The sequence below is a fragment of the Paroedura picta genome, chromosome 1 (genome assembly GCF_049243985.1).
Source record: "Paroedura picta isolate Pp20150507F chromosome 1, Ppicta_v3.0, whole genome shotgun sequence".
NCBI lineage: Eukaryota > Metazoa > Chordata > Lepidosauria > Squamata > Gekkonidae > Paroedura > Paroedura picta.
In genome coordinates, this window is record NC_135369.1 from 122,802,030 (window position 1) to 122,816,368 (window position 14,339).

Sequence of the window (14,339 nt, forward strand, 5' to 3'; positions counted from 1 at the left end):
TTCATGACTCCAAAGAAACCCAGTTATGCCGCCTAGGATTTGATATCCCTTGCTCTCTTAGCACACTGCTTAAAAAGTCCACCTTAAAAACCTAAGACATTCAGATCAAATTATTAAAATCACATAACTCAGTTTATGGGAAATGATTGCATTCCTGTGCAGAATTAATTTCTGCTTTCTAGGTCCATCTTGTAAAACACATTTGACTTCAAGAAATGATCTTCAGACAGCTTTTAATTAGCAACATAAATTATTTATTTACATTTTTAAAATCACAATAGTCAAGTATTCTCCTAATCCCCTATTCCTCTCCTAATTGCCATAACTGTCTGGGACCAGAACTGTTCAGTGTTGTTCCACAGTTGCTTTGTGTCCAAACGACCAAACCTACACAGTAGATTGAAGTAAGAACCAAATCTCAACAAGCTTTGTGCATACCCATCTACTTCCGCCCCAGGATCCCCTCTCCCCTCAGAAGATACATTCTCAAATAACTGAATCAACTCCCTATAATTTGAAGCCACTCTAATATTTCAGTTAATAGGCAACAGCAACATAACTTAGAAACATGAGCAACTGCAACAATTGAGGAGGAGACCGTGAGCTTTGGGACAGTGGGGTTGCCTGACAGGGATGCATCCAGGCTGTAGGAGGCCATTGTTGGTCTTCAGCCGAAACCTGCCGGAAGAGCTTAGTTTTGCAGGTCCTATGTAACTGTTTAAGTTCTGTTAGGGCCCTGATCTCATTCCACCAGGTTGGGGCCATGGTTGAAAAGGCCCTAGCTCTTGTTGAGGCCAGGTAGGCTTCTTTGGGGCCAAGGATCACCAATCTGTTAGGGTGGATGGAACGTACCACTGTTCAGGGGATGCGGACAAGCAAACAGTCCTTGGGGTATGCAGGACCTAGACCACGTATGGCCTTGAAGGTGAGTATTAGTACCTTAAACTTGATCTGGTACTCAACTGGTAGCCAGTGCAGCTGCAGGAGGATTGGGATAATATGGATTCTCCATGGTGTTCAGCTAAAGATATGAGCAGCTTCATTTTGGACCAGCTATAACTTCCATAGCAGGGATAAGGGAAGGCTTGTATAAAGCAAGTTACAGTAATCCAGCCTACAGGTGACTGTTGCATAGATCAATGTGGCAAGGTGTTTGGGGGGCAAATAGGGCACTAGTAGGTTGGCTTGGCAGAGATGGAAAAATGCCAGTTGAGCTACTTTCGTGACTTTGAGTCTCCACTGTTAAGGAAGCGTCAAGGATCATGCCCAAGTTCCTGACCAATTGTGCAGTTTTAAGTTGCACACTGTTCAGGTTTGGGAGGGGCGCTTCCTGGTCTGACCCTTTCCCATCTTTCCAAAAGGACCTCTGTCTTTGGGGAGTTATGTTTCATGCGACTACACTGAAACCATTCAGCTACAGCCTCCAAGCATGCACCTGGAGAGTTGGCCGCATAGAATAATCTTCAAATGTTGAGATCCGTGAGACATGAACAAGTAGACTTTTTTTTTTTTTTTTGCAATATGCACATTTTGTGTAGATGTGTTCCTTCTCGATAACCCAAGAAACCCTTGCTTCATCCTGGTCAGAGGTTTCTTCTCTCTCCACAGTCAAACCAACCAGCTATGGCACACAGTCCAAAATAGATGCCTTTTCCTGGTTTCCTCTGGGGTGAAGCCATGGCAAACATGAAGGGCTTTATTTCTTGCAGCGTGGGAGTTTTACAGCTTTTGGCTATGAATGCAGCATCAGGGTAGGGCAGTCCTGTGCCTCCACTGCCATTGTCCCATTGTCAATATGGCCTGGCACCAGAGGCCCCACCGCAGTTTGCCCACCCACCCCAGTTTACGCCGCTGGAGGGACGAAGCCTATTTCTAGCGCTCTCCTGGTGCTGGGCTCCCCGTTTAGGCCGCCCCCCCCCTCCCCTGCGCGGAAATAGCCGGGGAGGCTGGAGCCGAGGGGGGCGGACCTCCTTTCCTGGCAGCCGCTTCCCGAAGTTCGTCTGCGCGCTCCAGTGTGACTCCGGGGCCTCCCTCGGCGCCTGTCCCGGCATGTGTCCTTCGGCGAGACACGTGTCCGGAGGGGGCGGCTGCGGCGGCAGCAGTAATCCGGGGAGCCGCCCACCGCCTGTCCCGGGGCTCTCGCCTCCGAAGGCTGCGGGGAGGATGAGCCTCGCTGCCCCCCGCTGCTGCTGCTGCTGGGAGAGGCGGCCGGGCAAGGGCTTGGCTGTGCGCCTCTGCCTGCTCTCGGCCACGCTGCTCCTGTGCCTGCAGCTGCTACTCAGGCGCTCCTGGGACGCTGCCGGCGCCAAGCTCGTCGGAGCGGAGCACAAGCCCGACAGACGCCGCGCCGAGAAGGCGAACGAGGCAGCGGCCGGCCGAAGGCAAGTGACCTACGTGCGGAGCGGCCGCAGGAGGAGCGCCGCAGGACCCACCTGCTGCCTCCAGGGGGCGCCGCTGCGCGCCAGCCGCAAGAAGGTGAGGGCTGCTTCTGCTCGATCCCTTTGGGCTCTGGGGGGACGCCTGGAGCCTCAGTGGGTCACCAGCCCCCCCCCCCCCGCCCAGCCCCCGACGTCAAAGAGTGCCTCTGAGCATGTGTCGGATGCTTGGGCCCCGAGGGAGCCGGTTGGTCAGTTTAGGGCAGGCTCGTGCTGTCTGTTTTTCAACAGTGCGGGCTAGACCGTGTCGTCGTTCTGCCGACCGCAGCGAAATAAAGGCCGTCGGTGACGTTCTGGAGAGGAGGGACCTCAGCCGAGCTTGTGTTTTACACCCCTGGAGCGGAGATGCCAAATGAAACTTTCTGAAGGGGCAATGGAAGGCGTTAGGCGCTTCTGAGTGCTGTGGAAATGTGCAGACATGGGGGACGCAGGAGAACAAAAGTTCTGAAACAAGGGGCACCCCTTCGGTCATAAATAAATAAATAAATAAATAAATAAATGGGAGGCAATAAAGCTGCCCCTTGGAGCAAAAATACAGTCCCATTTTGTGTACTGCAAAAGCGTTCTGTGTCCTAGATGGTTTAGTTTCAGAGAAGTATGCACAGAATCTCAACTTGAGCGTAAAGTAAGCCCTGCTGGAAGGGGTGGGATTTGCTTCCACACAACATACACAGAATTGCACAGCACTGCTGCCTTTGTGTGATCTTAGGCTAGCATTGCCTGTGCTTGTGGATGTCGGGGTGAACTGGTGCATAGTAGGGCTCAGATTGGTTTGGGAATGTCTCTCTGATCAGACAGTGTAGGCCTTGTTTAGAACAACTGTGGTTGCTGCAGTACAAGATCTCCATAGTTCTAAGGAGGACGCAGTTCAAATCCGATTTAATGACTTCCAGTCTTTGAGCCTGGCTCAGTTGAAAACTGCAATCAAGCCAATTAAAACTGGAGAACTTTTTTTTCCTTAAGTAAACTGGATCTGGCTGCAAAGATATGAACCAGACCCAAATAGCCATGTACTTCAGGAAAATGTTTCCGGACCTGAGTTCTGAATCCTAATGTAAAGTTTCTTTAGGATATTCACTCAGAAACAATAGGTGATGACTCTGGTTTTGTCATAAAATGTGGCAGACATTCCCCAATATAGTACAGGCAGAAATGCTATTCAGTCTTTCATTTTGGATGGTTTATTTATAACTCCTTTTCTTTGTTTAATCCTGAAAGTCTTTAAAAAACCCCAAATACATCAATGGTCATAACATGACTCAGCAACAGTACTCCCCTCCCCATGCCCACTTCTCCCAGTATCTGAATGCTTGTTTAAAAAGAGGACTAGAAAATGCAATTGTAGAAAGTTAAGAGAAGAGGAAACATCACTCTCTTGTGCTTTTAGTAGAATATATTAGAAAGAATGCAGAGCCTAAAGCTTTAAGTGTAGAAGTTATTTTCTCTTTCCTTAAAAAAAATTCCTGCCAGTTACAAATGTTCTGCAGACAGATTTAAAAGAATGATAAGGGTCACATTCACAAAGATTTGATTTTTTTTTTTTTGGTCCTTGATCATAATGCAGTTCTAACTTAAACTACAAGGTTTAGAATTTTAAATGGTGGGGAGATGGTAGAAGAGTTGCAAGGAGAACTGATTTGGAAAGAATTAGCAGGGGAAAGATCACTTCCTCTCCTTGGATAAACACTTTGGTTGCAATGGATAGCCTGCTGGGGGAGAGGAGGGGGGGATTTCTTATGCTTAAGGAAGGAATCCATATTAAGGATTCCAACACTTTTAAGGCCTTTTTGTGGTCCAAACCAGATGAGATGCTGGAAGATCCAACTGATCTTTCCAGCAATTGTGAAAGGTAAGCTGCCGTTGTGGAGGAACCAGTTTGGACCGCAGTTACAGTGTGTTTGTAGGGGGGTTGTTTGATAGGAAAAAACTCCCTATGGGAAGGCTGATGGGAGGAGAATTTTAATTTATTTATATATATATTATTTAATTGAGTGAGTCCTGTGTTGATATCTGTCGAACTGTCATGCCTGTGGCTGTGCTGTGGTTGCCCCCACCTCCTCTGTCTTGCAGAGTCCCTTGCATCTGGTCACTTCCCTCTGGAGCCCTGAACTAGATTCCCAGTAGGCAGAAGAGAACAGGTCAGGAAGAAGGCAGGTGAACAAAGAGCTGCAGGGCTTTCAAATTCAAAATGTATTTTTACTGCCATTTTGACTCAGAATTCTTCAGGGAAGTGTTAGAGAGGGAAACATGACTCTCAGACGTTTATAGACCTAGATGAAGGCTATGTCGAGAGACTTATTATTACTACATTATTATTATGATTATTAACAGCTCTTCTCTGCATCCAGGCTCACAGTGGTATACAATATATATATTTACAATAGTGTTTAAATCAGTGTATAAAAATTATACCAATAGATGAAAACAATACTAATATAAAAACTGCACTAATAAATAATAGTAAAAACTCTATCCTAGCAGGTTTACATTTTGATATTTTTGTTTAATCAAGGTTTCTATGATTTTGTAGCTGTAATTGTTGACTTACACTCATGCATTGGGAGAACACGCTTTAAACAGTGCTTGTTTGTATGATGCTGCAAGGATAACAGTGGGGGGAGGAGCTTCTGGTTTCCCTTCCACCTTGTTTTTGCCAGCATAACAGGATATGTGTGTGGTTTTGCCCTTTTTCTCTGTCTCCATGTCACAGACACCTACCTGTAGGGTACTTTGTTACCTAACAGAGGGACGCAGTGGACTCTGGAGTGGTTGACGGCCTATTTCATCATTGGATTTCCTCATACGCTGCAGTAACAAGTATACTAAGAACTGTACTCAAAAATCTGTCTGGGAGTGGTTTCAGAGCCCATGACATTTCAGAGGTCTGTGAAGGGGGTTGTGTTGCAGTGTTTTAGCTTTGCCTGAGCTCAAGACTTTCATTCCCTAGCTTCTGTCTATCCTGTTTTCTCGATAGAGCTCAGGACAGGATTCATCACTTCCTCCTTTTTTATTTTATCCTCTCATCCGCTCTATGATTCAGTTAGACTAATGACACTAAGCCAAGGCTGCCCTGTGCACTTCATGGCTGGTTAAGGATCAGTATCTTTCAACCGAATGGTGTTTTTTTGCATTCTGTTTCTTAGACACATCTTTGAGTATGATGATTCAGTTACCCCAATTACTGTAATACAGATCAATATATGTGTATACTCATACAGATGAGTTTTTATCTTATGTTTCTGTAATGGAAGGTTTTCATCAGTTTTACTACATTTAAGTATTGTGCTGTATTTGACTTCCATGCAGATATATTTTCATTTAGGTAATTTTTGTTTGTTGGTTTAAATGGGAATATTCAGTTGGATTCCGCCTGGCGGGGCTTGGAAACTGACTGGGGTTAGACACAGTCAGTGCTTGGCTGGGAGACCATCAAGGCAGTCAAGGGTTGCTGCACAGGCACCTCTGCTCATCTCATGCCTGGAGCATTTCGGGGAAGTCACCATGTTAGGAGTCAGTGGCTTCTGTTTTTCTTTTGCCTGACTCGCTGGCTGAATTGATGAGTTGTGGATAACTGTAGATGGTTTTAGCCAAGCCCAACAAGGCAAGCTGGAAGGGAGCAAGTTTCTGCAATTGGAAACCCTTATGGGTGCCTAGGTCCAGCTGCTAGGTCTGCAGGCTCCGTTTCTGAAAATGGGCGGCACATGTTCAACACAGATGAGATATGGATTTGTATGTGATTCCTCTCTCCACACAGAGTACATGTGTGCTGGCCCAAGACAGAGGTCTGTGTAAAAATATATGTTTTCACTTGGCAACTAAAAGAGAGCAATGTAGATGTCAGGTGAGCTTCAAAGGAAAGGGCATTCCAAAGGCAAGGTGCCACCACTGAAAATACCCTGTCACTGGTTGCCATCTGCCTTGCCTCTGCTGGTGAGAGTAGGGCTTGAGGAGGGAAAAGAGGCTGTGCTTGGCTGCCTTTTAATGCAAAAAGTGATGCATATCCCTCCTTACGGTTGGCCATTGTGAGCACTCTATGATAATTCCCTGTGATTAGCTGACATAACATGGCATCTTTTGTCAGTCTTTGACTCTAGACCAGGGCCTTGAAGGGCTTATAGAATCCCTGGGAAGGTAACCATTGTAGGGTTGCCAGCTCGAGGTTGGGAAATACCTGGAGATTTGGGGTATGGAGCCTGAGGAGGGCAGGGTTTGGAGTGGGGAGAGGCTTCTAGTGCCCCTTGTACAGCAGCCATGTTCTCCAGGGGAACTGATCTCTGTTGCCTGGAGATCAGTTGTAAACTGATACCAGTTGGAGGCTGGTGACCCTAAACTATTGTAAGAGTTTAACTTCACTGACAACATTTAAAAGAAATGCTGTTTTCCTCAGTGTATATAGGCACCTTGATGGCAGCCTATCTTTTGGCATGTATGGGCTTTGTAGATGCTCTATTCCCCCTCCCCCCTCCTGTGATCAAAACTTATTTAGCCTGAGAACCCTAACAGAATGAGAGGAACCAGGTGATGTGGCCTCAGGCCATTGACAACTGGGAGGATAACTGCAGGAAAAACCTCGAGGAGTTCTTGCTCAAATATTGTTAGGCTGAAAGAGCAGACTGAGAGATCTTTGTGTTTGCAGTAAAAAGCTGCTGTTTTATTGACAGTAGTTTTTAACAGCAAACAATCTTATCCCAAGAGGACCAGCCTCAATCTGGTACAAAAGCAAAGCAACCTAGGCCCTAAAAATTATACAGGAAGCCTGGATTTATTTTCAAAGCACCGAAGGGGAAAAGTAGTGATCTTTTCATTATATTTTAAAGTGCATTCATTTGCAGTTAACAGACCAGAAAGTACTGAATTATAACATGGCTTGGGACGGTGATGTCTCTTGCAAGCTTACCAGGTTAATAATCACACAGCATAGCCTTGATCTTTCCAGACATACCTTAACTTTTAAAAAAAGATTAGACTTGCTTCATGAATTCTTAATTAGCAGCTGGGAAATGTTCTCTTTCAGAAAGTCATTACAGCTGACATGTTTTAATTATAATAACCCAGTAAAATTTCATCAGATTTGATGAGCTGTGGGTGATGAGTTCCATTGCCCCCTCTCACGTCCTTTTTCCTTTCAGTTCTTTCTCCTCCTGCTTCTTTGGTTCATGCCTCTACTGGCCGCTGCAACTCCCACTGAGCCCCTAGAGTAGTGGTTCTCAACCTGGGGGTCAGGACCCTTCTGGGGCTCGAACGACTTTTTCACAGGGGTATCAGCAGGGCAAGCAGCTTGGGGGGGGGTGCCGTTCCTCCTGCCGGTGTGAAAGAACCAGCTGTGAAAGAACACTTGGATAATGTTATAGTTGGGGGTCACTACAACATGAGGAACTGTATTAAATGGCTGTGGTATTAGGAAGGTTGAGAACCACTACCCTAGAGGGTGCTCCTGACTCTGCACCCCCAGTTGACACTCCTGATCCGGATCCCCTGCCCAGGCCCAGTAGTCTCCAGGCATATTCCAGGGTATGTTGGGCCTTGGGACAAGTCACTTCCCAGCTTGGATGACTCGCTGGAGGAACAGCACAGCTGGTCCCAGGCGAAGACCCCAGCAAGCCTGCAATAGCAGTATTGGAGGAGGTGATCTACCTTGACAGCTGTCAGAAGATCAGCTGTTTGACCGCTCACTGTCAGGGCAGTTGGGGCCCAGCTGTAGCTCCTTTTTCTGATGAGGATTAGTGCCAGCTGCAGGCCCTCTGGCTGAGGGGTACCCCACCCAGCTTCTGGCTATCAGAAGGGCCTTGAGGCAAGGTCCTTTGTGGGTACGATGTGTGCATTACCTTCCTGTCTTCCCAGGCAACTTGTTCTGCTTCACTTTGGCAAAGCTCTGCCTGACTCTTGTCTTTGGGTCCTGACTAAGTTCCCAGCTCTAGACCTATGGCTTAGCTTTGACTGTTTCTCTGGCTCCTGACCCCGGCCTGGCTTGACCTTGCTCCTACGCTGCTTGCTGTGAACTCTGACTCCCTTGGCTCCCCATCTCCTGGACTGGACTCTGGACTTTGGCAAACTCTCTGCTCCAGTACAACCACTCAGCTATGCAGGTGCAGTCTGGCAGGGCAGTCTGTTTCCTGCAGCCTTCTTCCTGCACCTGGTTTCTCAATCTCAGCTCTCATGTGAAGAGGTTAGATGTTGGCAGGGTACTAGGTAGTCTGCCTTAATCTGGATGGCCTGGATTAGCCCAATTTTATCAGAATTTGGAAGCTAAGCAGGGTTATTATTTGGATGGGAGATCAACAAGGAGTTCCAGGGTTGCTATTCAGAGAAAGACAGTGACAAACTATCTGTGTTAGTCTCTTGCCTTGAAAGTCCTGTGGGATTGCCATAAATCAGATGTGATTTGCCAGCACTTAATGCATGCACACAATAGGTAACCTGGCTGGGTAGAGCCTTTCTTTCCCTTTTCTGGTGGCATTTAATGAGTATCAACCCTGGAAGGTCACATATGGACCAGACAGTAACAAGATAGAGATAAAGTTGGGAGATATATCTTATACATCTTCATAGCTCAGTGTAATTAGCTACTATGATTGCATGTGTGAATGAGGCATCTTATAAAGTGATACTAACTCAGATCTGTGGTGATAGAAAATGTTCTTTATGACATGAGAGGTTTCATTTCCATATGTGAAGATTCTTGCAGCAATGTACATTAAATTACTGCAGTGCACTTTATGTGGGGCTACCCTTGAAGACTGTCTGGGAACTGTAGTAATGCAGAGTCGAAGCCTGAATAAATAACATAAGAGACTCTTTATCTTTTCAAGCTTTATTAAGCCACTGGATAGATTCTGTTTTTCTCTTGATATCCTGCGTCCAGGCAGCAAACTGCTCGCTGCATCCGCCATTTTAAAGCAATAGTTGGGCAATAGCATAAAGTGGATTCCCTAACCTATGCAGTGAGAGCTACAGGAAAGCAACTAGCAGGCCACCAGCCAAAGAAATGTGTGGAGGCAAAGAAGCGCTGTCTCCACCTCCAATGTCTGCCCTCACACCCACCTCCCTCTCCCTTCTCCTGGGGATGGGAGTTTTTTTTAAAAAGTGAACTGCCTGGAGCAATGAATAGGCATACAAGCATGCAGGCAAAGCCAAAAATAATTTCCCCCCAAAGTTGTCACACATAGCATGCCTCTCTAAAGTTCCTCCCTCCCACATCAGGAATGAGATTATTTTTCTTACGTTTCAAGACTAATGATTCCATAATGGGTGGCATTCAAAAAGCACTACACATCTATGATTAGAGGCACAGGCATTTCAATTGAGAAGGTTTGAATTAAAAAAAAATCAATGGGCATCACGGGCCCTTTAAAACGTTGAGAAAGGGGATTGGTTGCCAGGATTGATTGACAGGTGGAAAAGAGTCGTGTGTAAAGTGTGTTGTTCTCTTCCACCATTTCCAGCAGGCAATATGGAGTGTAAGAAGCATGAAAAGGCAGCAGATGAAAGTAAGACAGGAAGAAGATGAGGAATGGCCAGAGGAACAATTATTTTCAGCGCTATGCCATTACGCTGGTGTAACACTATTTTTAAAAAATGTGTGGAAATGCCCTGGGAGAAGACTGATACCAGTGTTTTGAATTCTTCCAGGAGGCATGCAAACAGCCAATACGATTGATAACAGTACTGGCCGATTATGTGTCTCCCAGTATTCATAACAGGGTTGGTTTGATTTAAATCAAATAAATTAAAACTATTAATCACTAGTCAGGAAGTCTAGATTTAATAACTGTCTTCTACAAAACGTTCATTCTTATTGTTTGAAAAAGCCATCATACATATTCTTCTCAACTCAGAGGTAAGCTGCATTTTCAGATGAGCCTTATTGCTTTAATGATTGATTTTGTACTTTTTCAGATTAATTTGGCAGGATTATTGTAAAAATGAATGATGTTTTATTCACTCAATTTTATTTTATTCACTCAAGCTAATTCCAGCAGGCAGTTGTGAAGTTACTGGGAATCATGGAGAATATATGAGGAACATTTTTGCCACAGGCATTTGCATTGTTTAACTAGAAAACTAATGTATTCTGGTATTTCCTTAATAAGAAACACACTCAATTTTAATAGGACAATGTAAAGGTAAAAGGTAAAGGTATCCCCTGTGCAAGCACCGAGTCATGTCTGACCCTTGGGGTGACGCCCTCCAGCGTTTTCATGGCAGACTCAATACGGGGTGGTTTGCCAGTGCCTTCCCCAGTCATTACCGTTTACCCCCCAGGAGCAAGCTGGGTACTCATTTTACCGACCTCGGAAGGATGGAAGGCTGAGTCAACCTTGAGCCGGCTGCTGGGATCAAACTCCCAGCCTCATGGGCAAAGCTTTCAGACAGCTGCCTTACCACTCTGTGCCACAAGAGACTCATTAGGACAATGTACTTCTGAATATTAACTATTTAAGCAATAAATGTATTTTAAAATGCTAATTAAATACACCAGTATAGCCAGGATAACACAGATGCCTGTCTTCCTCTCTCAAATGCAGGCTTTTTAATAGTTTGCTGCCATGTGAGGTTTTCTGTTCTTAAATCAGTGGAGTCTATACTTTGATGCATTTCCCTTAAGAATTTTGAAATATTCTGTTCAAGCAGTTTTAGATTTTTTACTGCTACTTACCTTTCCTTTTTTGCATTTATCTTTAGACTCTTCCTCTGATATTTTCCATTCTCAATGATCTTTCATTCATTAAACTTCTTGAAACTTGACCCCTTTAGTGAGAGGTAAGGTCATATGTGGCCTTTTCTGAACTGTTGTTTTCCTTCACTTTCATGATCAAGAAGAAGAGTTGGTTTTATACTCTGCTTTTCTCTACCAGAAGGAGTCTCAAAGCAGCTTACGATAGCTATCCCTTCCTCTCCCCACAATAGGCACCCTGTGCAGTAGGGGTGAGAGAGCTCTGAGAACTGACCAGCTGGCTGCATGTGGAGGAATGCAAAATCAAACCCAGTTCTTCAGATCAGAGGCTGCTGTGCTTAAGTACTACACCATGCTGGCACTCCTCTGTTCCTGTTGGGCTTTCTTCCTTCTGCATTTCACTCCACTTCCCAAGTAGATGTATGCCGGGGTTTCCCCCCTTCTGAATTGGTTTCTCCTGCTTCAGTGTTTAGGTCACATTCTGTTTGCTGTTTCTCCAGGTTTTTAAAGAGTGCTCTTGCCGTGATTTCCCCACTTTCTTTGCCTCCAAGTCAAAGTTAATGCAAAAGCATATAGTTTCCATCAGAGTTTCTTACTCTGCCATTTTCTTGGATCTGGGAGGCCACTCCTCTGCCACCTATGTTGAGGTCGGTCCTCCCACTCTGTATCTTCCACCCTGCACCTATCCTCCTTTGTGCACCATCTCAACTGGCATTCCATTTTCCATCTTTTAAAGGTGTGGGGTTTTTTTTACATCGGTCTAGTAGATCTAGTTAAAAGCCATGTGGAATGCTAAGAAAGAAGACATTGGCGGGGAGTTGTTTTTAAAAAATTAAATATTGGGAAAAAGGACAAACAGCCTTCAAAGGTATAGGTCCTCAGGAAAATGAGGCATCAGTGGAGGGGAGTAGAGGTTTGATAGAGGGGCGTTAGATGATTTGCCCTTGAGTGTGGTTTGCCTTGTGAAATGTTTTGCCCTTGAAGGGAAATAGGCAAAAGGCTTCGGAGAATTAGAAAAGGAGAGAATTAGAAAAGAGCAAGTAGCCTTCAAAGGCATAGATCTTTGGGAATATGAGGCGGCAGTAGCAGGGAGTGTGTCTCTGTGTGTTTGTGTGTGCACGCGCCCTAAGGCAGAGCAGTACAGCAAGTATTTTGTGGTTGAAGCAGCTGCCAGCGTGGAGCTCTGCCTTGCCTCTGCGCTGAAGCATCTGGACCCAGCATCATCAACATAGGGTGGGGCTTCCTCCTGCACTGTTTCTTGGAGGGTACATTAACCCCGCAGTGCTAGATTGATAGACTTCATTCAGATTTGTATAAAAAAAGAGAATGTTAAATGCCTTACGGTACTGAAGGGGGGAGAAACATCCCCTCCAACAACACCCTTCCATACAGGCACTCAGAAAGGAGGGGAAGCCGGGTCCAGATGCCTCGCTGCAAAGTTGAGGCAGAGCTCCATGTCAGCATGCCTGAGTGAGCTGCTAAATTCAGCCAAGAAGTGCCAGGCTGACACCAGTCCAGCGGTTGGGTGTGGGTGGCCCTCCAATGAGCGAATTCCAGGCAGGAGTGAGGCGAGGCAAGGTGAGTGGACACAGCAGGCTGTCAGGATGGAGCTCTGCCTGGCCTCTGTGGTGAAGCACCTGGGCACATCATCACATTGGGACACATCAAGCACATACTGGGTCAGGAGCCCCCCCTCCCGCACTATTTTGGGGGGGAGGTACATTAACGATGCAGTGCTAAGTTGATAAAGCTTCACCCAACTTGTATTAAAAAAGAACAACTTTAAATACTTAGTAGGTACTGATGGGGGGAGAAGGGGAGAGAAGGTGGCACAATGGCTACCCAACAGAAACTGCAGCTGGAAGAATCTCTACTTACAATTTCAAAATTTCAAAAACAAACAAAGAAATCCCCCCTCTGCCTGAAACTGACCAAAAAGGTGCACAAAAAAGAAAAACAGTTCTGTGCCAGTATCAGCTTTTTCTCAGTTACGTGTGAAACACATACTCCCCAATTCCTAAGAGAAAAGTGGATTTAAAAAAAAGTGCAGAATGCAGGCACAGGAATTAAGAGGAATACCAACAACTTCTCTGATAAAGAGAAGAAAGCTCATGAGTGCAGAAAGGGCCTTGGAGATGGCATGAGTTTTTGTGAGTCTGAGCTCTCTTTGTCAGATGCATGAAATCTACATCTATAAGAGTTGCACTTATAAAAAGTCCAAGGAACAAAAAAGGATGGGGAGTGGGGATAATTTACAATGAACCAGTCAAAGAGAATGTTCTTCATTTTGTGCAGGTGAAACCCACTTCCAACTGTTGATAGATAGGGAAGGTAGGATTAACATAAAATTAATCTAATTTTAGAAAATACAATGTGAAAATGTTCAACTTCTTTAAGAATTCCAATTCAGTGCTTTCAACAATGGATTCTCCTTTGTGGTTCTCTAGTCTAAGAACAGTAACTTTTTCGTCAGCACCATAATGCCCTGGGTAACCCTTTCAGTCCTTGGGGGGAAAGTATTGTAGAAATACTAATTGGTATTACTTGTAAGTGATAGTTTGACAAGCCATTGGTTGCCTACCTTAGTAGAGCCTAGAGAAGAACTTCCAGAGAGTGAGTGATCTAAAAGACCCCTCCCTCCAGGAATCCTTGAGAAACCTGGCCAGCCTGTCATTCCCTTTCAGCTCGATGTGATAAGCCAGGATGTGTTAGAGATGAGCATACAGGGAGTGACATCCTCTTATCTGTGCTCCCTGACAACATCCTTGGGCTTCATCAGCTTAAATTCATCCAGGCAATAGTCAATAGGAATATTAAAAAATACAGCCATTCATTTATAAAATATAATAATATGTAATCTTCCTAATGGACTGAAACAGAAAGTATATAATAGACTTAACTAGAACATTTAAAAATAACATAACAGGCTGGTTAGATCTGTTGTTCATAGGCAGTGAATCACATGCATTTAGGATCTCTTTAACACTGATGTTGTCCGAAGTTACTTGTGCCCCCCCACTCCAAGTTTATGGCCAAGGTGACATGCAGGCTTTTAAAATGAGCATGATAATTTATGAGAGTATAATATGTATAAATGTGCCATGTATAAATGTGCCAAAGGCCCTGAATACCAGAGGAATAAAAGCTGTAATTTTGAGTCTACTCTTATGGCTCTAATTCAGATGCATGTCTAAAGCAGGCACTTGAACAGATTCCAGCTTCATTGGCAG

General features: G+C 45.1%; 1 protein-coding gene across 1 annotated transcript in view; it reads left to right on the plus strand.

The window, feature by feature from the left end:
• The first annotated feature begins 1,823 nt into the window (after positions 1–1,823).
• The window catches only part of METTL24 (methyltransferase like 24), a 71,101-nt gene continuing 58,585 nt past the window's right edge, over positions 1,824–14,339 (plus strand). Inside the window, exon 1 of the mRNA XM_077302212.1 lies at positions 1,824–2,475. Coding sequence (XP_077158327.1) covers positions 2,050–2,475 — 426 coding nt within the window. The 5' untranslated portion in view covers positions 1,824–2,049. The remainder of the gene's footprint in view (positions 2,476–14,339) is intronic.